Source organism: Oratosquilla oratoria, chromosome 27 (assembly GCF_046742065.1).
Source record: "Oratosquilla oratoria isolate Oo_2021 chromosome 27, ASM4674206v1, whole genome shotgun sequence".
Classification (NCBI taxonomy): domain Eukaryota; kingdom Metazoa; phylum Arthropoda; class Malacostraca; order Stomatopoda; family Squillidae; genus Oratosquilla; species Oratosquilla oratoria.
In genome coordinates, this window is record NC_134803.1 from 5,343,042 (window position 1) to 5,368,943 (window position 25,902).

Consider the following 25,902-nt stretch of genomic DNA (forward strand, 5'->3'; position numbering starts at 1 on the left):
GTTTGCATTTTGAAAGAATTTCTTAAGTTTCCCAAAGTCCATTTTGTTGTACATCAGCCGTTCTTTTCTGTATTTCTTATTTCTCTATGTATAATTCCTCTTTCAGTTCAGGTTTTATTAATATGTGATCACTCTTCCCAAATGGTGTCTTGTATTAAATTTTATCCACTTTCGGGTTCTGTCATAAATGTTTAATTTAATCTCGATAGTTCTTCATTACTTCCATATCTGGTTTTTTCTTTTACCCATTGTGTCATTGTATGTTCTATAGTCATGTCAAGTAATACATTCCCCATAGATCCTCTCCACCTTTCACTGTCATTTCTTCCCAACAGATTTCTCTGCAGTTAAAATCTCCCATAAGTACCAGGTTACCTCCATCCTTTAGCATCTTGTTTAATGAAGTTCTTGTATCTTCTAACATTTTTGAATGCTCGCCCTCTTTCCAAGAGCCTGTTTTTGGGGGGACATAAATCAATACAAACTTTATACTTTTCATGTCGCTATCTTCAACTTTTATCATGATTTTTCTACATTGTTTATACCCTTTGTAACCTTCGTCACATTTAAGTTTTCTTGACCAGAAATGTGACTCCTCTGCCCTGTTTCTCATCTCTATTTTTGATCCAATGATTATATAATCCATGTCCAACACTATTTGGTGGTAATGGACCCTTCAATTTCGTCTCTGGAATTCCCATTATATGTGGTTTTTCTTCTGACAGGTAATCATTTAGTTCACTTAATCCTGAGATCAATCCGTCTGTTAGTGTAAGTCACTTTTAATTTTTTTTCTTCTCCATTTTATTTTCTGTTTTGTTTTGCTTATCTGATCATACCATTTTCTGAGCCTCATGTCTAAGACTCTCTAATAGAACTCCTTTCTTTTGGTCTCCATTCTCTTTGCATTTTTTTCTTTAGCGTCATCTCCAAGTGTCTTCTCTCTTTCTCTTTCCTCAACATTCATTTCTCTTTTTATCCATATATTGTTGTAGTGTTCACTCTTTGCTAACTTTCCTGATTTTGCTAGTATGTCTTCTACTACCATTTGTGACCTTAATTTTATCTTTAGAGGTCGATTTCTTTCTTTTGAATATTGTCCCATTCTATATACTTCTATTTCCTTTTCTACTTCTTGGTCTCCATCTTGTACTTCTTTTAGAATTGTTTTTGCTATTTCTTTTTCTGCTTTTTCCCACAAATACCAAACCATGCCATGTTTTTCCTTTAATCCATATCCAACAATAGTCTTTTTTTATTGACTGTATCTCTAACCCAATTTGCTTTCTCTTTGTTTGCTTGAATAATTATGTCCTATGCATTCTCCTTTATTTGCTGTTGTACTATTTCTTTTAAAGCTATCTCTTCATTTTCCCTATTTTCATTCCATTTCTTAATCTGCAAATTTTCCTCTCCTAAATTTTCTTCAGTTCTTTCAGACATTGCTTGTACTTTGTAATTTACCTTTTTTAATTTTCACTATTGGTGGTATCTTTGCTTTTCATCCTTTCATTTTCACATTCAATCTCAATTAGTTTTTTTTTTTCAATTCACACTTGTCCTATGATAAACAGATTAACAAAATTGTCGGGGAGGCTTACAACTGGCTAAGATCAATAAAAGTGGCATTTGCATACTTGGATGAAGACATGATAAAAAAAAATATTGGTTACATTGATAAGGCCTAGACTAGAGTATGCAGTGACATTGTGGTCACCCAGTACCAAAAAAAATATAAAGAAAATAGAAAAAATGCAGAGAGCAGCAACAAAAATGGCACCTGCACTTGCAAACCTATCATATTAGGAGAGATTGGCTAAACTGGAGTTACTGACACTGGAGCAAAGAAGAGAGAGAGGTGACCTACTGACCATCTACAGAATCATGAAAGGCACAGAGATACTCGATAGAGAGGACTTATTTAACTGGGACAAGAGAAACCCAAGAGGACATGGAAAGAAAATAAAAAACATAGCTACAGAAGAGAAATGAAGAAAAACAGTTTTCCACATAGAGTAGTGGACACTTGTAACAAACTGGATAATGAAATAGTATGTGCAAAAACCATTCATGAGTTTAAGTAAACTAGACACTGGGAGATACAAAGGCGGGACACCACGAGCATAGCTCCCCTTCCCGCAAAATACAACTAGGTAAATACACAGTTCATTGTTCATTTCAGTATTTTTCTTTAAATCATGCACCTTTTTATTTACTTTGAAGAAGTCTTTTCTTAAATTCATAATCTCTTTCTTTAGTTTGATGAATACCCTTTCCCATGAGTTTCTGTTATAACTCTTCTCCCTCTCCATGTCTGATTCGATGCAAATTTCTTCTTTCGTACTTACCCAAAACCTGAAAAAAGATCATCAGTACCTAGCCTAATTGGTCCCCTTAGGGTTTCCCGGCCTCTGTTTACATTAAGTTTCGGTATAGTGCCTCCAGAGGGCTCAGTGTTCATGTTGACATTTTGTTGAAAATTGTCGCAATTTTTGCATGATGATTCTTGATTTTGTTGCATTTTCTCTCTATAGGCATTACAAGTACTCCCCCCTCCTATTCAATACAACCCAGGCCTCCTACTTTCCTTGCACTATTGAGAATTATCGTCTTAATTTGGAGCTCTAGTTGATGCTGTTGAATGCTTTGTGTGTATTTACCTAGTTATATTCTATGGGAAGGGGAGCTACGCTTGTGGTGTCATCTCTGTATCTCGCCATATCTAATTTGCTCTTAAATTCCTGTATTGTTTTTGCACACATTATTGTTTCACTATTTGCAACAGTGTCACCGACTTCTACATCGGTTATCATGCTTTCGCAGTTAGTGATCAATAGATCGAGTAAGTTTCCATGTCTTGTGCGTTCTTTTACATGCTGAACTAAGTAATTGTCATCAAGAAAATCAATCAAGCTACTACCTATATGGCCATCCAATCAATGTCAGTAAAATTGAAATCACCCATTATCAATAAATCCTGGTTGCAGAAACTAGACAGTTCTTGAAATAATAGTTTGTTGTCTGCTAATGGTAATGTCTTTGGCTTATATATTACACCTACATTAATTTTTTGTCCATTTGTTTGGGTTAATTCAACCCACAAACTATCATATGCATCCTGTTTCACTTTATCTAAAACACAAGCATGGACATTGTTTTTAATGTACAACAGAAGACCCCCACCTTTCTTGTGGTTTCTATCCTGATGAGTATTTAAATCCTGCAATATTAAATTCAGCTTCAAACTCTCCACCATTTAACCATGTCTCAGTTATTCTTATCATATCAAGATTTTTCACTTCTGACATACACCTGTATTTCTTGAAATTTGTTCCTAATACTATGAGCATTAAAGTACATGTTTTTAAGAAACTTGTGATTATTTCTTTTTGACACATTTTGAATTTCAATATCATGCCTTACATTATAATTTTGTTTTTTATTGACACCTTGCTCTATATTGATATTTGGTCCTTCATTGACATTCAATGCCTCATTAACATTTCTCCCATCGTGGACATCTGGTTGCTCACGGTCATCTGATCTCTTTTGTACACTTTGTCCCCCTACGTCACAGTGTTTCACACTGGCCTCCTGCCGTTCATTGACATTCTGTCCGGCATCCCTTCCTAAAATTATATTTTGTCCTCCAGTGACATTATATCCTACCGTGATATTTTTTCCTCCATTATCATTACATCCCATTCATGATCTCTTGTCCTCCACTGTCATTACATCCCATCATGATATTTTGTCCTTCATTGACATTCTGTCTGGCATCCCGAAGAGAGTTGTTGATAGCTAACATAGTAGAGATCTGAATGTCCATGTTCTTAGGGAAGAGAGTGGGGGAAGATCAGATCTTACTTTGATAGAAGGTAAGTTGAGAGTGGAGAATAGGTGGAGAAAGAGGAAAAGGGTTGAATGTAAAGAGGTGCTTTGTATTTGAGATGAAATATCTAAGAAGTATGGTAGGGGTTACAAGGTTGGATAGAATAAGAAATGAGGTGTTTGAGATGAAATGTCTGATAAATATGGTTGGGGATTACAAGGTTGGATAGAGTAAGAAACAAGGAGGTGAGGAGTATAGTGGAGATGGAGAAGGAGATGGTAGATAGGGCTGATAAAAGAGTATAGGAATGGTTTGGACATGTGGAAAGAATGAGTAAAGAAAGATTAGTAAGAGGTGTGGAAAGCAGAGGTGGATGGAGTGAACTTCAGGGGACAACCGAGGATGAGGTGGATGGATAAAGTGAAAGGGGTGTTGAACAAGATGGGAATGTTTCTTGAGGAAGGAAGGGAGAAGGCAGGAGATAAGGGTGAGTGGAGGTTGGTTGTGTATGGTTATTCTGACACAGCCCAAATGGGTTCCTCCCCATCTTCTCTATTTTCCCCATGAAAAGATGAGGAAAGGATGGGATCACTGTGTAAGTCAAGCAGCCTCACTAAAGATGTGCTGTATTTTAATGTATTGCTTCTGACCCAGGAGATATGGATGACCCTTCATCCATGAGGAGCTAAGATAGTAGGGAAACAAGGGTGTTGGATAGGAGTGGAATAAGAACATATGAACATAAGAATGAAAGAGACTGCAAGAGACCATAAGGCCTACACTAGGCAGCTCCGTATCCATCACCACCCGTCAACCCCATGTCAACCCCATCCATAAAGTTGTCTAATCGTTTCTTAAAACAACTGATAGTTTCAGCGCTTACTTCATGGTTACTAAGTTTATTCCATTCATCAACCACCCTATTAGTAAACCAATTCTTGCCTATTTCCTTTTTAAATCTAAATTTGTCCAGTTTATAACCATTACTGCGAGTCCTGCCCTGTTGTTTTAATATGATGACCTTGTTTGCCCATGTTAAAGCCTTTGATCCACTTGAACACCTCTGTTAGGTCACCCCACACACTGCATCTTTCCAGAGAGTGCAAGTTAAGGTGCTTAAGCCTCTCTTTGTAAGGCAAATTTCTGAGTCCATGTATCATTTGGGAATGGGTGCATATCTTGACTTGGTTACCTCCCTTGGTTTATAGATAGATTTTGTGTTAGGAGTGTTTGTGAGTGTAGTTGTCGTCTGTTGGTTTCAGATACAGTTCTTTGTGTTTTGGCTTGTGTTAGTCAGATGGAACCAGTACTTGTGCATATTTGATAGATGGATGTGCAAAGTTTATAGGTCTAGAGCATTGGGATTAGTGTAAGGCCCTGGGTTGTTTTCTGTGTCACCAGCTAAAAGAAGTGGGAGAGTAGACGCTAGGGTCTGTATCTCCTTGTATAATGATAGAGAAATATAGGAAATGGAGATATTTGAGTTGTGTAGTAGAAAGTAATGAGTGGTTCTGGTATGGTCCAGACATTAGGTGCCAGCCTCTCAGGGCCTCACCTCTTTGAGGAATTGGGGTTGTTTGTGTCCATTTGGTGTTGATCGCAGAGCATGGACAACTGTATCTTGTGGTGCCATCCTCTCTTTGCTGTCTTGTCATTCAGTGGAGTTGCTTGAAAGCTGGATAGTGCAGCACCTGGACAACCACATTGGTCCAGTAGTTTGATTTTTATTAATGTTGTGCATGTAAAGTGAAAATTAGTTGATCAGAATGAAAATTGGTAGACGTTAATATTTGATTATTGCCTGTTTCATTGATTAGATTTTTCTTGGAGTTTATATTTTAGTACACAACCTATGAATTTTTCATTTCAGGATGCAGAACTAATGGAAGTGCTACTGGAAGTAGAATCAAGACATGTTGAAATCTATTCTGCTCGTCTCCGCATCCATGCTATGTATTCAGGGGTTCGATACCTCATGTATTATTATCCTATAATGTCTGCTATTGCTGGAGTTGGGACCAGCATGTTTTTCCTGGCAATCATTGTTATCTTCAGTTGGTATCAAATGAGTCCTGAAGACGATTTTGTGAGTACAAATTTGTTAACTTTAATCACACTATAGTTTGTTTTAATGTACTGTCTTGAGGTTACGATTTTTGGGATGTGGTAAAATATTGCTTGCCAGTTTGTGTATGTCAAGTTTACAAAGTGTCAGGGTTTTCAGCTGGGATGTCATTGATGTCTTGGAAAGATTTACATATCTTGGTAGTGTAATGCATAACAGTGATGGGTCATGTGATAAGGATCACAATGGAAATAGGCTTACATGCTTTTTTGTGTTATCCTCAGCAACTGTAATTATAATTTCAAACTATGTGGTCTTTTCATTATCTGTATTTCATGTATTTGGTTCATTGCCAAATATACTTATTATTATTATTATTAATAATAATAGAAATAATGATAATAATGTTATTATTATTATTATTATGTTATTATTATTAACATAATATGATATAATAATAATATTAATAATAATAATAATAATATTTTTATTGTTATTATTACTGGCTCACTCATACAGAGTATGTGGCATTGTTGTTATTTATGCAGGAGGACTAAGATTCAAATCTTCAAGTCACTTGAGCTTCCTGTCTTGCAGTACAGCTGTGAGACATGGACATTGAATGCTGGCTGGAAGAGGTGTCTTGATGTCTTTGGCACAAAGTACCTTCACAGAATCATGGGGTATTACTGGAATTACTTTGTATCAAACCAAAGACACTGTGAGACTCAGTCTAGGCCAGTTACCAACATAATTTATGAACTTCAGCTAAATGGACATGTGGCTCAGTTCCCAGATGTTGATCCTACTTACAGGGTTGTCTCCACAAGAGAGAACCCTCAATAAAGGAGATGAAGGGAATGCCTGCAGAATTCATGGGTGGGACAAGTTGGTAAAATCTGTCAAGAGCTGTTTGGAGTGGGAAGGGTGACTGTATGGGAGCTTGGTCAGAGAAACTGTGGGGACTGGTGCCAGCATGTATTTTACCTAGTTTTATTAACCTAGTTGTATTTTACGGGACAAGAGCCATACTCGTAGTGACCCGTTCTCGTATCTCTCCACATCCAGTTTATTCTTAAAATTTTGTATAGTTTTGGCACTGTTTCTCCATTTAGTTTGTTCCAGACATCAATCACTCTATGTGGGAAGCTATTCTTTTTCAAGTCTCTTCTGTAACTGTCCTTCTTTAGCTTCTTTTCGTGTCCTTGTTTCTCTTCTGTCCCATTTTAATAAGTCATCTCTATCGAGAATTTCCATCTCTTTCATAATTCTGTAAATGGTCAACAACAATGTACTCCCAAGCAAATGCCCTCAATTGATGATGATGATTATGATGTATGACTGTATGAGGAGTTACTGTAAACGAAGTCCTTTAGTGATTCATTCCTTTGTGCTAAACAAAAATTGACATTAACCAAAAGTTGTAGTTAAAGCATATCACAATGTTAACCACTTCAGTATGAGTCAAATTCTCGTGCGCAGCATCAGTTGCCATATGTACAATGCATCACACTAATGTTAAAAAATATAAAGTCACTACTGTATTATTCATTCTTTTTTACTCTGAGTAATAACAAACACAGAAAATGTTATCAAACCAGATCACAGAGTCTGGGTGTAACTCATGTACAGCTACAAAAAAATATAATGAAGAAGCCAACACCGTCATTGTACTGAAGTTGTTAAAGTAACCTATAACTTACTATGAGAAGTCACTTACCCATATGTTTTAATTAATATTGGCAGTTTTTGCAGAGTTCTAAAACTAGAGTTGGATCCTCTAGCACATCAAGAGCAAGTGAAATCAAACTACCATGCACCAGTAAAGCATCAAGTACATCCAGTCCAATAAAGATCTCTGGTAAAGGTGAGGAAAGCATATTTACCTATAGTATTTTTTTTAAGGTGCCATACAGTTTCACATAACATCCCAAGTTTTCTCTAATATTTTTTCTTTTACCCTTACATTTGAATAGATGGTCAGATTTATTAATTGTAGGTTATTGTGCAGCTGTGTTTATGTACCAGTACCTAATATTTGGGAAGAGCTGGAGTCCAGGATTTATTTATTTATTTATTTATTTATTTATTTATTATTATTTTTTTAAGCACACACTGGACTCATCATATGAAGTTTATTCCTTTGTTTTGAACACAGTAGCAGCAATAGGAAATTTATAAAAGGGGGCATACCTGGTACACTGGGTTAGGTAACCCCCATTATCCATTACACTCCAGAAAAATACTTTAAAATAGAACACTCTGTCACTGGAAATACATATCACCAGGATTAAACATAGGTTAATCAAAAACACCTGAAAATACTTTTAGATGGACACCATATAGTATAAGTCACAAATCAATACTTATATCAAATAAGCATATGTAATCTCTAGGCCAAAATAAATGTGACCAAAATATGTGACAAAACACCCTCAAGTCCAGATATAATTTGACTACATACAGTTTTACATAACATCCTAGGTTATCCAATAATTAAAAAAAAAATTGCCCTTACATTTGAATAGATGGTCAGATTTATTAATTGTAGGTTATTGTGCAGCTTATGTACCAGTACCTAATATACCTAAAATGATATTTGTGAAGAGTTTTTTTTATTGTTTATCCCTATGTTTTGAACAAAGTGTTAGCAATAATATAACAATGGAGAACACAGTGACCCTATGGGTAAAGGAAGTGACCCTGGTAAGAAGAGATGACATTCCCAAGAGATTAGATTTGTTACTAACCATCATCAACTCGGTGAGCTACCTTTGTTCCATAGGAAAAGGTGACCATGTAACAATTGAATTTCAGTTGGAAGATGAGGAAATAGAGCCAAGGAATAAATCACACAGCCAAAGGAGACTCCATTTTAGGAAAGCAGATTATTTAAGGTTAAAGTTTTCTTTGAAGAAGCAGTCTGGGAGGAATTCATGAATACCCATGGGAATAAAGAGAAAATGGGAAATCTTTCTTGACATTTACAACTGGGGAGTGAACAGACATGTGCCAAAGACTAGTGGAAAGAAGAAGCAGAAACAGGACTGGTTTAACAAAAAGTGAGAGATGTAAAAAAGGGCGGGGATGTGGCTTTGGGGAAATGGAGGAAGAGAAAAAGCAGTAAAACAAAAGAAGCTTACAAACAAGCTAGGAATGACTACATAAGAATTCACAGGGAGGAAGAAAGCAATTTTGAAAGAGGTGTAGTAGATTGATGCAAAGATGAACCAAAACTATTTTACAGGTTTATAAATGGTAAATTGAGACAGAGGGAAGTAATCAGTAAGTTAACAACCACTTCATGCTGGGCCAAAATCTCGCGGGCAGCATTAGCTGCCAGATGTACGATGTTGCGTCATAATACTTGCATTATAAAAAATAAAGTCACCGCTGTATCGATCGTTCTCTCTTTCACCCGTGAATTTTGATAACCATAGAAAATATGATGAAGCCAGTTTACAGAGTATGGGGGTCACGCAGGTACAACTACAATAAATATAATCAAGATGCCGATATGGCAGCCTTGCGTACCCACTTGCTCCTCATGACGCCTACGTAGGTGTCACCGTATGGAAGGGGTTAATAGTGGGTGGTGAGGCCTTTGAAGAAGCTTCAGCTCAGGCAGAAATAATAAATGAAAGTTTTCAATCGGCCTTCACAACAGAGAGCACTTGTTTGGAGGAAAGTGAGGAGGACAAAAAACCATGTTTAGAAGAAATGTAGAAGTGAGGCAAGTGGTCAATCTCTTGGGATTGTTGGATGTAACAAAAACTTTGGGATCTGATGGGATTTCAGATTGGAAACTTAAAGAATGTAGTGAACAATTAGTAGACAAAATTCAAAATTTTATTATATGTTCAATGAAAGAAGGTATCATGCTGCTTGATTGGAAAAGGGCAAATGTAGTGCTAATTCACAAAGATGGAAGTAAGGAAATATTAGTAGTGAAATTATGTGAAAGGATTGTGAAATATCAGTGAATCAATTAGCTCAGATCCTTGCTGGTGTCGGCCTATTTTTTTTATATTTACTTTTTTGCATAATTTGTCTTAACATAAAATGAGAGTATAACATGAGTGAAGTATTCACAGATGAATATACAGATGAACCCAGAAACTACAAAGAATTACAAAGGAGGAGCATGCTGACAGGAGACCTTTTGGTCCATAACTAGGTCAGATAAAAAAAAAAAAAAAAGATAATAATGATAAATAAATAAATAAAAATTATAATATAAATAATGATGAATAGAATAAGTAAATAAGTAGGTAAAGTTAAATAATAAACAGGTAAATCATAAGTAATAATAAATTGACAGATATATAATAATAAATGATAATCAAAGAAATAACTATAAACAGACAAATACATACATATACCAAAGGCTTTTTCCCCCTACATGGGTGGTAGCCACAAAGAAAAAGTCATAGAAACCACTCCCACCCGTTCCATTTCCTATATATTCCACTCCCCTCCACCCTCCTCCCTCCCTCTTATCTTGGCACCTCCTGGATGATGGATCATCCCTGCATCCTGTCCACTGCCCTGGGTCAGAAGCAGTGTCGCAAGACACAGCACATCCACAGCAAGGCCGCTTCATAAATTCGGTGACCCCTCCTCTCCGTCCCCTCATCCAGAAAAGAAACAGACAAATAGTAACAAATAAACAAATACATACATACATATACCAAGGGTCTTTCCCCCTTACAAGGGAGGTAGCCAAAAAGGAAAAGGCATAAAATCATTCCCACCCATTCCATCCCTGAATACACTCCACACCCCTCCACCCTCCCTCTTATCTTAGCACCTCCTGGATGACGGGTCATCCCTGCACCTTGTCCACTGCCCTGAGTCAGAAGCAGTGCCGCAAGACACAGCACATCCACAGCAAGGCCACTTCATTAAATCGGGGACCCCCTCCTCTCCGTCCCCCCATGCATAAAAGGAGAAGACGGAGAGAAATCCCTTCAGGCTGCATCAAATTTTGCTCGCTCACACATACTACCTCACTCCCCATCCCCCTGCCCATTCCACCTTATGCATCAAAACATCCTCCATATACAACCATTCTCCATTCACCCCTGTCTTCTGTCCTCTCCCATCCTTCCTCAACAGACATTCCCCTCTTCCCCAAAGCCCCCTTCACCCCATCCATCCACCTCATCCTAGGACTTCCCTTCATGTTCACTACCTCCACGTCTGCCTTCCATACATCTTTTACTAGTCTTTCTTCACTCATTCTTTCCATGTGTCCAAACCATCCTAATATTCTTTCATCAACCCTATCTCCCAGCTCCTTTTCCACCCCTGTTCTCCTCCTCACCTCCTCATTTCTCACTTTATCTAGCCTAGTAACCCCCATCATACTTCTCATACACCTCATCTCAAACACATTCAAACTCCTTCTCTCTTCCTCTCTTATGTTCCATGTTTCTGCCCCATACAGTGCTGTTGGCACAATCACTCCTTCATACAGTCTCTTTGCATCCATTCCCAAATGTCTATTCCTCATTATACTTTTTAATCCACCAAGGCATTTACTCGCTTCTCTCAATCTACATTCTACCTCCCTCTTCACTCCACCTTTTCCTGTCACATTTGCACCCAAGTATCTAAAACTATCCACTTCCTCCAGTCGCTCTCCCTTAACCACGTCCATACGGTGACGCCTACGTAGGCATCATGAGGAGCAAGTGGGTACGTGATGATGCCGATGTCGGCGTCTTGATTATATTTATTGTAGTCGTACCTACGTAACCTCCATTCTCTCTAAACTGGCTTCATCATATTTTCTATGGTTATCAAAATTCATGGGTGAGAGAACGAACGATTGAGCACTGACTTTATTTTTTATAATGCGATTATTATGACACAACATCGCACGTCGGGCAGCTAATGCTGCCAGACGTGCGATGTGCCCCGGAGTGAAGAGGTTAATGCTCACTTCCAGTCTACTGCCACTTTCACCCCTTGTACATCTCATCACCTTACTTTTACCCACATTTATCTTCAGCTTTCTTCTATCACACGCTCTCTCAAACTCTGTCACCAACTTCCTCAATCCCTCCTCCGATCCTGCCACAAGCGCTGTGTTGTCCGCAAACAACAGCTGGCTCACCCACTTTTCTCCATTTTCTTTAACCATCTCCAATCCCTGACCCACTACCCTTGCATTTACCTCTCGCATTACCCCATCCATATAAACAAAATCCAAATAAACAATATAAAATAAATGGCAGGCATTACAGCATCCTGCTTAGGTGTTTATCTAAATGAATCTTAAAGCTTCGAACTGAACTACATTGCACTGCCTCTGCAGGAAGTTTATTCCACTCATTAACTACATGGTTGGCGAAGTTGTTTCTACCCACTTCCAAATTAAATCTATTTCATGACAGTTTGAGACCATTATTTCTTGTGAGATTCTCATTCACTGTGAAAATTTTGTCACTTTTGATGTTGTCAATCCCCTTAAGAATCTAAAAGGCCTGTATCAAGTCACCTCTGAGTCTATGCTTTTTTAGGGAAAACAGATTCATATGATTTAGTTTATTTTTGCAAGAGTTATTTTTGATATTTGGAATCAGTTTTGTGGCTTGCGGTTGTACTTTTTCCAACCTGTCAATGTCCCCCTTTGGACTAAAGAGGTGACTATTGGTCTATTAAAGCCATTTGTCTGTAGGTTTCATGTGTTTCATAGACTGCTCATCCAGTCTGTGGAACAATAATAACAATAGCAATCATTCATCATTAAGATAGTACCAATTCAGAATTGGCCTGGCCACAGACTCAAACTGCCCCAGATGCAACTGCTGTACAGAAGACACAGAATGCCCCATAGAAGAAAAACCAGAGGACACAATTTTTTTTTTTTTTTTAAAAGGATAGTTACAGAAGAGATCTGAAAAAGAATAGCTTTCCACACAGAGTGATAGATATCTGGAACAAACTAAATGAAGAAAGAGTGAGTGCAAAAACTATACAAAAATTTAAGGTTAAACTGGATGCTGAAAGATACAAAAATGGTAGGTAAATACTAGTAATCTCCAGACAACACAATAAATCTCTTCTGAAGTGACTTATAGTCCTGCCCGGAGGCTGTTGCCAGTTTCTTGGATGCTATGGGTCTGCTGACAGATCAGGGGCTAAGGGTTGATTGGCTGTATACAAATTGTTTGTGTTTGATTTAGTGATTGTTGGGAACCATGCTGTGGTGGCAAACTCAGGGATGGTTCTTATGAATACAGACGCTCCTCAACTTACGTTTTAGTTACGTTCCGAACGGCTGAACGTAAGTTGAAAATGAACATAAGTTGTTACTGTACTATACATCCGTAAATTCTATTACTGTATCTTACAAAACACCCCTAAATAATTAATTATACACATAACATTGATTAAAATAATAACATTAATTTCAAATAAATTAAATTCAAACAACATGAATTGAGATGGTGGAGGAGGAGGGGAGGAGGATGAGGCAAGGCACTTTCAGTCTGTCGTTTGTGCAATGTAAACAATGGACGCAGCATCATGCGTAAGTATCGTTTGAACTACGGAGAGTGCACTAAACTAAAAAATTCACTAAAAAATTTTTTTTGTACAATTTTTTTTTTAGTTCAAACGTAAAATCGAAAAAACGTAAAACAAATGAACGTAAGTAGAGGAGTATCTGTAGTTATTAGTTTTTTGTTGTCCAGACAGTGCTAGTGATAGATTTTAATAGGTGTGCTTTCATGTTGATATTGGCTGTTAGATGTTTGATATGTGGGCAGAAAGTCATCAGTTTCAAGTGTTGGGCAGAATTTTTGGGTTCCTTTGAAATGGAAGGGTTTGGCTTTTTGATTAATTTTATTTTATTTATTTATTTAATTTTTTTTATAGTTGTCTGGAGTGAGCAATGTTACTGTTGATTTCACCCATTTTAATAGGTGTGCTTTCATGGTGATATTGGCTGTTAGATGTTTGATATGTGGGCAGAAAGGCATCAGTTTCAAATGTTGGGCAGAATTTTTGGGTTCCTTTGAAATGGAAGCGTTTGGCTTTTTAATTTATTTTATTTTATTTTATTTTATTTTATTTTATTTTTTTTTTGGTAGTTGTCTGGAGTGAGCAATGTTACTGTTGATTTCAGCCATTGTTCCATTATCAGATATATACATCCTACCAACTACATCAACCCCATGGGGGTTAACAAATCCATAACAACAATAATTAACATGTAACAATTTGAGAGTTATGTGGTCTAGGGAGCTGAATGGAGCTCATCTTGCTTTATTGGCTTTATTCTGGTGAATGCGCAAACATCAAGCTCTGGGTCAGTTGGTCGTCCAAAGGGCTGACCTTGACCGTAAGACCTAGCTGCATGCTATAAGTACAGAGGAGGACTGGGCTTGGTAACAGGACCTGGCTGTTTATATACAATGCCGACATACTCAGAAGTAACACAGAAACATGGTGCGGCAGGGCCAAGATTGTGCTTTCATGAGGATACAAATGCCTGTAGCACAGTTGTAATATGGACTCAATCTACACATTAGTAATATGAGGCTGAAGGCCAGCTATTTCTACATAACATATAAATTTCTTGTCTATCCACGTGCTGTAACAATGATACATACATATACCAAAAGCTTTTTCTCTCTTACAAGGGAGGTAGCCAAAAAGAAAAAGGCATACAAACCATTCCCATCCATTCCATCCCTAAATACACTCCACTCCCCTCCACCCTCTACCCTCTCTCTTATTTTGTCACCCCCTGGATGACGGGTCATCCCTGCATCTTGTCCTCTGCCCTTGGTTAGAAGCAGTGTCGCAAGACACAGCACATCCACAGCAAGGCCGCTTCATTAAATTGGCGACCCCCCCCTCTCCGTCCCCACATGCAGAAAAGGAGAAGCCGGGAAGAAATCCCTTTGGGCTGTGTCAAATTTTCTCACACATACTACCTCACCCCCCATCCCCCCCACCCATTCCACCTCATGCATCATAACATCGTCCATATACAATTATTCTCCATTCACCCATCTTCTGTCCTCTCCCATCCTTCCTCAACAGACATTCCTCACTTCCCAGTTTGTGTCTCAAATTTTTGTACTGTCTCTTCAGTGAAAGCAACTGCTTTTATTGAAATTTCTATTACTATTGTAAGCTTGTGTTACTATAGGGATATGTATTTTTTGTGAATATGGTGCAGTAACTATTTGCATTCTGGATGTTTTTCTTCCATCAGGTGCTCTAGAGGCAGGAAGCTCCTTTGAATCTCCTGGTACTGGAAGATCAAGTGATGTGGACAGAAGTACATTGAATATCTTTAAAGAAGGCTCTACTATGCAGGAAGTTGAAAAGAATGAAACTGGGGAAAGTTTATAGAGTTGTGTTGCAGTAGTAGAAAAGGAGTAGGTTAAGGGAAGTAAATTTGAAGTACTCACACCTGTAGATATATTTTCTTTATTTCCTTGATAACTGTTCATGTTGATATTAGTCTGTTTTGGTATTTGTAATGATGTTATGATGAACTGTATTGATTAAAGATTGCACCTATTAAAAACCTTTAACGTGATGATGGGGCTCATAGGTTTTTCTCTAATATGAGGTTTTTATGTATTGACATTCCAATGAAAAAGTATTGCTTTTGTTTTGTAGTTCAGCAAAAAATCTGTAACCTGAACAAAACTGAAAATGTAACTATGTTGAATGGCTTAAGGGTTTAGCTAAAAGTTTTCCCTGAAGGTTGTGCAATGTGTAATGTTCATACAGTGCAGTCAACCATAATTCATTAAATACTAATGTTGACATAATTGCCAGACCAATGTGATTTAGTTTAAATTGAGGATGAAAATGCAAGACTCAGTTTAGATCAGTAATATTAATGTGTATGTGACTGGAGGATGTCCTTGTTGGAATACCAAAGTGCAACTTGTATTGATCAAGTTGCAATTTTCCACACAAAATCCAGTAAAATACTGGATGACTGCAATATAGTACATCAAACTAATTGTGCCAGGACTGGCAAACTGCTATTGTGCCAGGACCATGACAATCAGCCATTGTGTGTGGCAGTCTGCTATGGATGTTGACTGCTGTGTGGCTGTTGTTCCCTAGACTGGCCAAGCAGTCCCTCCTCCCTGAGGAACACCACAGCTGGGACAGGGTTTTTCTCACAGATCCTCTATAGAGTGTACATTGTGTTGTTGGCATGTGTGATTATGTACAATGCAGTCTTCCATAGTGTGTTGTGTAGTATGGGGTGAGGTGTTGCATCCTGGACAATTACCTGTGATGTTGTCATCCAGCCCCTTCTAGTAGCTTAGAAGGGCTGGATGATGCCCACACTGCACTCAGGCCAGGTGGACTCTGTCCTGTTGAGGGAGAGAGAATTTAGAGGGATGGATATCAGGGGTTTTGGTGGTTGTGGAGGAAGAGTACATACATATACAGTAATCCCTCCCATATCCGGTTCGCCATTATTCGGAACTCGCCACTACCTGGATGCCCTGTAACTACTGGAGTTCCCTCCAGTATCTGAATGGTGACCGGGATCTGGTGAACATATCTGGAGTGATTTAAACAGCCCGTGCGTCACTACAGCCTGCGTGTCCCACCCCCTTCCTCCCCCATGCCCCATCCCCTGCTCACGCCGTGTGTTATCGTGTGTTAAGATCATACCCCACATTGTGTTAGACAACAATTAATGGCTAGAGTGTGATAAAGGAGACCCTGGGATGCACTTGCAAACCGAAGAAGAAATTGCTGAAGAGGTGATGCACCTGGACGACCCTCATTCTGATAGTGATGGTGATGATAATGATGAGGCTGTTGTTGAGGCAAGGCCTAAGTTTTCTGAGGCCAGCGCAAGCCTTGAAGTGCTCTTGGATTTTATTGAACATCCTGCTGCTGACAAAGAAATGTGCAGTACACCTCATCATTATGGATGATTCGAGAAATGCTGATCAGAAAACACAGCAAGTGGCTGACGAGGCAGACCAAGCTGGACACCTTCTTCAGGGTAACAACATCATCATCTCGTGAGAATGCACCACGCCCAGGGCCATTGACTCGTCACGACTTGTCATCACCACCATCACCACCAAAATCAACTCATGAGGACTCACCACACCCAGGGCCATCGACTTGTCACGAGTCGTCATCACCACCACCACCACCATTGACTTGTGACGACTCACCACCACCATCAACTTGTGACGACTTACCACCACCACCAACTCGCTCTCCTCCAGCAACACCTCGGTCAACTCCATCACCACCACTGCCACCACTGCCTACACCATGTAATCATGTAGTACTGTACAGTATGTACTGTGTGTGGATTTTTCTTTTAATACACGTTCATGTACACGTGTGTTTATACATTTATTTACAATAAAATAACAGTGTATTGGGCACAATAATTTCTTTTTTTTTTGTATTTTAACCCTCGTTTTCTTTGATAATAATGACTCAAAAAAAACTCCGCGTATCCGTCATGGTTGTGGCTCAATTAATCTGGATATGGGAGGGATTACTGTATCTACCAAAGTCTTTTTTAAGGGAGGTAGCAAAAAAAAAAAAAAAAAAAAAACCTACTCACACCCATTCCATCCCTATCACACTCTACTCCCCTCCACCCTCTTCCCTCCCTCTTATCTTGGCACCTTCTGCCCTGGGTCAGAAATAATGTCACAAGACACAGCACATCCACAGCAAGGCCATTTCATTAGAGCAGTGACCCCCCCCCCCCTCTCCGTCCCCTCATGCAGAAAAGGAAAAGGGGAGAAATCCCTTTGGGCTGCGTCAATTTATTTCTCTTGCATGCTCCCTCACCCCCCATCCCCTACTCATTCCATCTCGTGCATAACAGCATCTTCCATATGCAACCATTCTCTATTCACCGGTCTTCTATCCTCTCCTGTCCTTCCTCAACAGACATTCCCTTTTTTCCCAAAGCCCCTTTTACCCCATCCATCCATCTCATCCTAGTTCTACCCCTCATGTTCACTCCTTCCACCTTTGCCTTCCACACCTCTTTTACTAGTCTCTCTTTACTCATTCTTTCCATGTGTCCAAACCATCCCAATACTGTTTCATTAACCCTATCTCCCAACTCCATTTCCACCCCTGTTCTCTTCACCTCATTTCCAACTCTATCCAGTCTAGTAACCCCTATCATACTTCTCAGACACCTCATCTCAAACACATTCAAACTCCTCTCTTCCTCTCTTATGTTCCATTTTCTGCCCCATACAGTGCTGTTGGCACAATCACTCCTTCATACAATCTCCTCATAGCATCCATTCCCAAATGTCTATTTCTCATTACACTTTTTAATCCACCAAGGCATTTATTCGCTTCTCTCAATCTACATTCTACCTCCACCTCCACTACCTTTCCTGCCACATTCACACCCAAGCATCTAAAACTATCCACTTCCTCCAGTCTCTTTCCCTTAATACTCACTTCCAGTCTGCTGCCCCTTTCTCCCCTTGTATATCTCATCAACTTTTATCCACATTTATCTTCAACTTCCTTCTTTTGCACACCTTCCCAAACTCTGTCACTAACTTCCTCAATCCCTCCTCTGATCCTGCAACAAGTGCAGTGCTGTCTGCAAAGAACAGCTGGCATATCTCCCACTTTTCTCCATTTTCTTTAACCATCTCCAATCCCTGACCCATTACCCTTGCATTTACCTCTTGCACCACCCCATACATGTATAAATTGAACAGCCAGAGTGACATAACACATCCCTGACAAAGTCCCACCTTTACCTCAAACCACTCACTCTCTCCATTTCTAATCCTGACATACGCTCTACTACACTTGTAAAAACTCTTGACTGATCTTAACAGCTTTCCTCCTATCCCATATATCTGCAATACCTCCCACAGTGCAATCCTGTCTATCTTGTCATAAGCCTTTTCCAAATCCATAAAACCCCCAAAAAACATCCTTACCTTTTCCTATAGCTTTCTTACATATCTGTCTTACTACAAAAATCTGATCTACACAACCCCTACCTGTCCTAAACCCACACTGTTCCTCACCTAATCCTCTCAATCAAGACCCTCCTATAAGCCTTCCCAACTGCACTTAACTAACTGATCCCTCAGAAACTATAGTACTCACACTTGTCCCCTTTTCTCTTGTAAAATGGAACTATACAAGCAGTCCTCCAGCACTCTACCCTCTCTTAAACATTAAATAACCTCACCAGCCAGTCCACCATCACTGTACTTCCTTTTTCCAGACATTCTGCATGATATCCAACCAACCCAGGTGCATTACCTGCTCATAATCTTAACAACTGCCTTCACCTCATCTTTTCTTATTTCTCCTCCATTTTCCTCTCTCATCAGTCATTTTCTTAGTGCTTCCCTCTGCAACTACCTTTCCCTCCCTATCCCCCTTCACATTTAACAACTCCCTAAAATATTCTGCCACATCTTCCTCTTACTGCCTTTCCTTTCATTATCATCTCTCCATCTGCACTTTTGACCTTTTCTTCCCCACTTGATTTGCCTCCTCTTCCTCTCCTAATTTCTTTCCAAAACATCTTTTTATTACTTTCAAAATTTTCTGTCATACTCTTACCCCATTTCACATCTGCTCTCCTCTTTGCCTCCTTTATCTTATGCTTTACTTCTCTTTTCTTTTCTTTTCACCTCTCATACGATTCCCTCATCCTATTTTGTAACCAATCTGTGAAAGCTTGCTTCTCTTTTACAACCTTTGCTTCTTGGCATGTGTAGGTTTGCTGTGCTTGTGGAGGCTGTATCAAGTGTTTGTGTACCTCTAATGTCAAGGTGATCCTGAGTTTGGGGACTTTCATTTCATGGTGTAAATGGTATGTAGGTATTATATTTGTGCAGCCTGTAATTCTCTTTAGGGCTCTATTTTGTATGTTTTGCAGGGTGTTGTGGTATGTCTTAGTAAGTTTGGGGACCCATGCAGTGCTCGCATAATTGATCACTGAGTATATGCATTGTATGCTGTAGCAATAGTTTTTTTGTTTTGTCCAAGTGGTGTTCCTGTAATTGATTTATGTGTGTTTAAGTCTGGGTGTACATTTTGTTCTTCTGTTTGTGATGTGTTTTTTGAATGACATGGATGTATCTAATGTTATGCCAAGAATCTTGGTTGTATGCATGTGTGTATTTACCAAATTGCACCTAGTTGTATCTTACAGAAAGGGGAGCTGTGCTCGTGGTGTCCCATCTCTGTATCTCACAGTGTCTAGTTTTGCCCAAAATTTGTTTATGGTTCTTTCACACACTATTGTTTCGTCTAGTTTGTTCCATACCTTCATATGGGAATGGGAGCTCCACTCGTGGTGTCCCATCTCTGTATCTCGCAGTGTCAATTGCTCTTAAATTTGTGTATGGTTTTTACACAAACTATTGTTTCATCTAGTTTGTACCATACATCCACCACTCTGTGGGGAAAGCTGTTCTTTTTCAGGTCTCTTCTGTAACTGTCTTTTTTGAGTTTACTTCCGTGTTCTCATGTATTTCTCTTATCCCAATTTAGTAAGTCTTCTCTATCAAGGATTTCCATACCTCTCATGATTCTGTAGATAGTCAACAAGTCATCTCTTTCTCTTCTTTGTTCCAGAGTTGGTAATTCTAGTTTTAACAGTCTCTTCATATGACAGTTTTGAAAGTGGTGGGGGCCATCTTTGTAGTTGCTCTCTGGATTTTTTCAATTTTCCTTATATTCTTTTTAGTACTGGGTGACCATAGTGTCAGTGCGTACTCCAATTTAGACCTTATCAGTGTGTCTAGTATTTTCTTTACCATTTCTTCATCCAAGTAAAGGCCACCTATATTGATCTTAGCAAGTTGTAGGTTTCTCCAACAATTTTGTATATCTGTTTATCAGGGGACATGTCCTTTGTGATGATTACTCCCAGGTCTTTTTCAGACACCACTTTCTTTACTTCCTTTTCACCAATTTTATATTGTCCAATATCCTGTGTTTTTTTTTTTTTTTTTTTTTTTTTTTTTTTTTTTTTTTTTTTTTTTTTTTTTTTTTTTTTTTTTTTTTTTTTTCAAATTCCATAATGCTACATTTCTTAATGTTGAAGTCCACTTCCCACTTCTGACTCCATACCCAAATCCTGTTCAGATCTTTCTGCAGCGACTCTAATCTATTTCAGTATTCTCTTTAACAGTTTTGCATCATCTGCCAAGAAGCTCATGTACCATTCCACGCCCTCATCCATGTCATTCACATAAATAGCAAACATTATTGGAGTCAATACTGATCCCTGTGGGACTCCACTAATCACCTCTTCCCAAGTAGAACTTTTCTCTCTGAGCACTACTCTCATTTTTCTTCCATGCAAAAAGTCCTCCATCCATTTCAGTAATTTACATTGTATCCCTCCTATGGTTTCCAGTTTTCTTAATATTTTTTTGTATGGTACTTTGTCAAAAACTTTTTGTAGGTCTAGGAAAGTACAATCAGCCCATCTGTCCCTTTCTTGTATAATGTCTAGTGGTCTTGAGTAGAAACAGATTAAATTTGTGGTACATGACCTTCCTTGTCTAAATCCAAATTGTATATTGTTTCCCTCCAGATGTTTAATCTATTTTTGATAACTTTTTCACAAACTTTGGTATGAGAGGAGAGTGTTGTTGATATAGATCATGGTATTTATTTGTGTTCTGCTGTAGAATTGGTGAAAAGTGGCTGTCTGTCTATTTGTAGCCAGGTGCTGGGTGTGTTGAGGTTTGGTTATAGTATTTCTGCAGTTTTGTCTGCATTACAGTGTATGCATGTAATTGTTATGTCATCTGCATAAGAAGAGATATGTATTTCTGAGGTGTCGGGTGTAGATATATTGTGCATGTATAGATTATAGAGTGTGAGGAATAGAAATGAGCCCTATGGTACTCCATTCTTACCTACCAGATAATTGGTCAGCCATCTTTTGGTATTATTGTGCATGTCTGTGTTGATTAATATGTTTATAAAATGTCAATGTAGTGGTATTGGGAGATCTCAGTGCTAGGGTAGGAGGTAAACCAATAGATGGAGTGGTTGGGAAGTGTGGAGTGCCAGGAAAATTTTGAAGTGGAGAGTTAATGGTGTAGATGCGTCTAGAGAGCAAACAGTGTTTAGGAAGAAAGTTAAGCATAAGTACACATGGGAGGTGGTGGATGGAATGGTGGTAGTTAGGGCTTTAATGGACTATATAGTGGTAACCAGGAGAAGAGTAGTCAGAGTTTTGGATGTACATGTACCTGGGGGGGGGGAGAGAGAGTGGGGGAATATCAGATCATTTTTGGGTGGAAGGTAAGTTGAGAGTGGAGGATAGGGTGAGAACCTGAGAGAAGAGTGGAAGGGAGTGAAGGATAGAGTAGAACTAGGAGTGGAGGAGGAATGGAGATGTTTCAAGGAGGGAGTCGCATGGTGTGCAAAGATGGTGTGTGGAACAAGGAAGAAGGGAGGAAATAGAAGGAAAGGTAGTGAGTGGTGGAATGACAAGCAAAGAAGTTTGTAGATGAGAAGAAATGAGCATTCACAGATTGGTTACAAAATAGGATAAGAGAATCATATGAAAAGTACAAAGAAAAGAGAAGTATAGTATATAAAAGTAGGCAAAGTGGAAAGATGTAAAATGGGGTAACAGTAGTACAGAAAATTTTGAAAATAATTAATTTTTTAGAAGGAAATTAAGAGAGGGGAGGTAAATCAAGTAGAGAAGAAAAGTTAAAAGGTGCAATTGGAAAAATGATAATGGAAGACATGGTAGGAAGAGGAAGATAGGCAGAATATTTTAGGGAGTTGTTAAATGTGATGAAGGATAGGGAGTGAGGTAGTTGCAGTGAAAAGCACTAAGAAAATGATAGTGATGAATGAGGAAAATGGAAGAAAAATAAAAGATGAGGTGAAAGCAGTTATTAAAATGATGAGATGAGGTAAGGCACCTGGGTTAAATTGGTGTCATGCAGAGTGTCTAAAAAAGGGAGGTACAGTGATGGTGGACTGGTTGGTGAGGTTGTTTAATGTTTGTCCAAAAGAGGGTAGAGTGCTGGACTGGAAGAGTGCCTGCATAGTTCCATTTTACAAGGGAAAATTGGACAAGTGTGAGTGTAGTAGTTTCAGAAGGATTGTTTTGTTGAGTGTAGTTGGGAAGGCTTATGGGAGAGTTTTGATTGAGAGGATTAGGAGAGGAACAGAGGGAGTAATTGGGGAGGAACAGTGTGGGTTTGGGACAGGTAGGGATTTTGTGGATCAGTTTTTTGTGGTGAGGCAGATATGTGAGAAAGGTTTAGGAAAAGGTAAAGATGTTTTTTGGGTCTTTATAGATTTGGAAAAGGCTTATGACAAGGTAGACATGAAGGCATTGTGGGATGTATTGCAGAGATATGGGATAGGAGGAAAGCTGTTAAGAACCATCAAGAGTCTTTATGAGAATAGTAGAGCATGTTAGAATCAGAAATGGAAAGAGTGAATGGTTTGAGGTTAAGGTGGGACTTTGCCTGTTGCCATGGCTGTTGAATTTATACATGGATGGGGTGGTGTGAGAAGTAAATGCAAGGGTAATAGGCTGGGGATTGGAGATGGTTAAAGAAAATGGAGAAAAGTGGGAGATAAGCCAGTTGTTGTTTGCTGATGACACTGTGCTTGTAGCAGGATCAAAGGAGGGATTAAGGAAGATAGTGATGGAGTTTGGTAGGGTGTGTGAAAGAAGGAAGTTGAGAATAAATATGGATAAAAGTAAGGTGATGAGATATACAAGGAGAGAGGATGGCACCAAATTGGAAGTGAGTATTAAGGGAGAGAGAATGGACAAAGTAGATGGCTTTAGATATTGGGGGTGAATGTGGTGGGAAAGGAGTGGAGGTGGATGTAGAATGTAGGTTAAGGTAAGCAAGTAAATGCCTTGGTGTATTAAAAAGAGTAACGAGAAATAGACATTTGGGAATGGATGCTAAGAGGAGATTGTATTTACCTAGTTGTATTTTACAGGATGAGAGCTATGCTCGTAGTGACCCGCTTTTGTATCTGTCCGCATCCAGTTTGTTCTTAAAATCTAGTTTTGGCACTCATTGTTTCCCTGTTTAGTTTGTTTCAGACATCAACTACTGTGTGGGAAGCTATTCTTTTTCAAGTCTCTTCTGTAACTGTCCTTTACTTTCTTCTCATGTCCTCTTGTTTTTCTTCTGTCCCATCTTAATTAGTCATCTCTATCAAGAACTTCCATCCCTTTCATAATTCTGTAAATAGTCTGCAAATTGCCTCTTTCTCTTCTCTGTTCCAGTGTTGATAGATGTAATTTATTCAATCTTTGTTTGTATGTCAAATTTGAGAGTGTAGGTGGTTTTTGTTGCTGCTCTTTTATTTTTTTTTTATTTTTTTTTTTATTTTTTTTTCCCATAGTGTCACAGCATACTCCAATTTAGGTCTTATCAGTGTAATTAATATTTTCTTTACCATTTCTTCATCCATGTAGTCGAAGGGCATTTTCATTTATCTTTATAAGTTAAAAGTCTCCAACTAGTTTGTTGACATGTTTATCAGGTGTCAAGTTACTTGAGATAATTACTCCAAGGTCCCTTTCTGAGTCGACTATTTTTATTTCCTTGGTACCAATTTTATATTGACCTGATATTCTATTTTTGCTTTTTCCAAATTCCATTATACTGGATTTCTTAATGTTAAAATTCACACTTCTGACTCAATTTCCATATTTTGTCTAGGTCTTGTAGTGATCTGCAGTCTTCTTCTGTGCTTACCCTCTTAAGTAGTTTGGCATCATCAGCAAAGAAGTTCATGTAGCATTTCACTCCTTCATCCATATTATTTATATATATGGCAAACATTAAAGGAGCCAATACAGAGCCCTGTGGGATGCCACTTATCTGCCCAGTTCAAGTTCTTATCTCTAAGTACCACTCATTTAGATAGATAGATAGATAGACTTTATTTGGCAATAAATCAATGTACATGAATTGCAAATAATGACAGGAACACATAGTTCGAAATAATAAATGTAAATTGCCGAGGATAACACAAAAAGCATGAACGCTTATTTCCATTGTGGTCCTCATCAGGTTATTTTTCTACATTAAGTCACACGGACAAACATACATAGGGGGTTGAGGGGACCAGAGACACTCATGAGTAATACCAGTCAGTACACATATGACACATAAACATTGTTATAGTTTTGCTAATATTACTGAAATGTTTGTACACATAGGAACATTGAGTCCAAATATTTGAGCACCATCCAAAAGGAACATTGCATTAAGCAAGGGAACAACAAAATAATGTTAAACTGTAACAAACAGTATGAGTGAGTACTATATTGGAGTAGTACCATTAATAATATACTGCATTTTTCTACATCTGTATCAACATGTATGAGTGAGTACTATATCAGAGTAGGACCATTAATGATATACTACAATATTCTACATCTGTAACAACATGTAGTTATAGTGAATCCTACACTGCAGCTAGGGTCACCTATTAATTAAATCTAACATTTTACCTGAATCTCAGGACGGAGTGGGCAATTCCTTTGAATAGTACATTATAACCCGAAGCACCAGAGGTAGGGTACAGGGGACCAGTATTCGAATGAGTAAAACAACAAGGAGAATGAGGAAAAAGGTCAGATCATAACTGTTCTCGGAACCTACCTGAGACATATGCCATATTATGACTGGCAAAACAAAGGTGGAAACCAATTTGTGAACATCAATCATTGTTATGCTGTACTAAACTTCTGAAAAAAGGGGGGGAGGGGAGGTCAGAAACAGTTATGAGTGAACGCAGATATGGATGGTATTACTCATGGAATCAGGTATCCCTCACTAAGCTAGTAGTACACAAAATCAAGGCTGTTCTCTGTCCATAGCTGAGACATATAATAACCCTTGACTTTTTTCTTGAAGTAACCTTGCTATTTGTCTTCTTAATGGACACAGGTAGTGAGTTCCATAGTTGAGCACCTGTGAAGTGAAAACTGTTTTTGGTGAAGGGACCT

General features: G+C 38.5%; 1 protein-coding gene across 4 annotated transcripts in view; it reads left to right on the top strand.

Annotated features, from left to right (window-relative positions):
• Seipin (lipid droplet biogenesis associated protein seipin) overlaps positions 1-17,311 on the top strand; it is a 38,181-nt gene extending 20,870 nt beyond the window's left edge. For 3 of the 4 annotated variants that reach the window (XM_076210165.1, XM_076210166.1, XM_076210163.1), the window contains exons 5-7: positions 5,703-5,918; positions 7,644-7,764; positions 15,133-17,311. In XM_076210165.1, the coding sequence (XP_076066280.1) occupies positions 5,703-5,918; positions 7,644-7,764; positions 15,133-15,272 (477 nt within the window). In that variant the 3' untranslated portion in view covers positions 15,273-17,311. The remainder of the gene's footprint in view (positions 1-5,702; positions 5,919-7,643; positions 7,765-15,132) is intronic. The other variant, XM_076210164.1, reaches the window with a different exon arrangement.
• Positions 17,312-25,902: the final 8,591 nt, after the last annotated feature.